This window comes from Fukomys damarensis, unplaced genomic scaffold (assembly GCF_012274545.1).
Source record: "Fukomys damarensis isolate Sample0158 unplaced genomic scaffold, DMR_v1.0_HiC HiC_scaffold_24, whole genome shotgun sequence".
Classification (NCBI taxonomy): domain Eukaryota; kingdom Metazoa; phylum Chordata; class Mammalia; order Rodentia; family Bathyergidae; genus Fukomys; species Fukomys damarensis.
In genome coordinates this window covers 66,120,857-66,122,784 of record NW_022900936.1, presented here as the reverse complement: position 1 = coordinate 66,122,784, position 1,928 = coordinate 66,120,857, and the positions used below count along the sequence as shown (strand labels likewise).

The 1,928-nt window shown below is 38.1% G+C and overlaps 1 protein-coding gene across 1 annotated transcript in view; it reads right to left on the bottom strand.

Moving 5' to 3' along the window:
* Positions 1–1,928, bottom strand: part of Fam162a (family with sequence similarity 162 member A) — a 26,098-nt gene that overhangs the window by 7,508 nt on the left and 16,662 nt on the right. The window contains exon 2 of the mRNA XM_010617935.1: positions 1,195–1,317. Within this exon, the coding sequence (XP_010616237.1) occupies positions 1,195–1,317 (123 nt within the window). The remainder of the gene's footprint in view (positions 1–1,194; positions 1,318–1,928) is intronic.

The window sequence follows — 1,928 nt, the reverse complement described above, 5'->3', positions numbered from 1 at the left end:
TCTGTTTTTTTTTTTTTTTTTTTTTTTGGTACTGGGAATCAAACTCAGGACTTTGTGCTTGCCAAAGTTCTTATCTTCTTTTCTATCCAATACTTGGCATAGTTTTAAAAAACTTTTAATATATACCTATTAAAATATTTCAGAAAAATACAGATGTGAAAAGGGAAAAATTAAAACTACCCTTAATTCTTTTTACAGCATAATTACAATACATAACACATACATATATATTTGTATTTTTGTTGTGTTTTTGAGACAGGGTCTCGCTATTCAGTTCAGGCTGGCCTAGAACTCAAGGTGATCTTTGTGCCTCAGCCTCCCCAGTGCTGGGATTATAGGCATGCGCCACTACACCTGGCAACAACTATATTTTAATTGCCATTAACAGTCTCAGTTTTATCCCTGTGAGCATATAGGAATGTGTGTGTGTGCATGCGTGCGTGCGTTTGTGTGTATGACGCTTATATAGAACAATTTATACGGTTTACCAATGTAACATATTTTCCATAGTAGTACATATTTATAAGCATCACTTCCAACAGCTGCAAGTCATCCAGTAGACCTAACATACATTAATGACTATTTCCTAATTATTTAACATTTTTATGTATTTTTAGTTTTCAGAATACATAAAAATGGCAACACTCTACTCCAAGCTTTCTCTACACACACTGATTATTCCTCAGATTATCTTAGGACACAAACACCGAGTCTAAGGGCAGGAGTGGACTTTTTGTTGTTGTTGTTTTTGGTGCCAGGGATCAAACTCAGGATCTTGTGCTTGCCAGGCATGTGCAGTGCTGCTGAGCTACATCCCCAGCCAGCAGAAGTGTTTTTAAGCTCTTGATAAACACTCATTAGGGACTATTCTTTCCACTCGCTAAGACCTGCCTGGCCCTAGTACCAGGAAGAAACAACAGGCAAACAACAGATAATACATGATGCCTTCTTCCCATGCAGTGACAGTGACAAGGGTCTGAATTGCTTTGGTGCAATATAGAATGCTGTAGTCTGACCAGAGGTGAGAAACTAAAATGAGCAGAACCAAGGGGAGTACAAGGCAGGAGACCTGAACTCGGAGACAGGGATGACCCAGGACCCTGTCATGCCCTCTTCTAGGTTCTTCTGATTCCAAGGTGTCCCATTCTTTGGAAGTTACCTACTCTTATAACTGGAGAACTAATAAAAACTTACTGGTCAGAGTTTTGGGACTTTCCTGTGGTTTTGTGCAAAATCCATTCAGTCTCTTCAAATCAGAGTTTCTGGTAAACCTTAGTGATGAGGAAGCATTGCTTTCATATAACCTAAAAAAATTTCCTAGAAAAGAAAGAAAATGTTTTAAAGAAAGGAAATATAATGTTTTCTCAAGATGATAAATACTTGTTGCTTGGGTGTGGTGGCACATGCTTATAATCCCAGCATTTGAGAGGCTGAGGCAGAAGGATCTTAAGTTTGAGCCCAATGTGGGGCAACTTAGTGACACCCTGTCTGAAAATACAAAGGACTGGGGATGTATGTAGCTCAGTGTGAAGGCCCTAGATTTAATTCCCGGTACCACCCCCCATCAGCTGAATATATAATAAATAGTTGTATATAAGAATGATGTAGGACCCAGGATGTAGCTCAGTAGCACCATGCCTGCCTGGCAAGCACCAGGTCCTGAGTTCAACTGCTGGTATGGGGGATGGGGGGAAGAATTATGCAGTTTTAAAAAATTTAGAATCAAAGCACATGAACAGTATTATAAACCTCTATGTACTCAGCACCCAGTTTCAATCATTGTCAATATTTGGCCAATAAATATTGTTGAAAGCACATTCTAAGCATTACATTCTTTCATAAATACTTCTATATACATCTCAAAAGTCTTTCAAAATCACACCCAGAATACCTGTAATAACTATAAAATACTTTTTTTTTTTTTTTTT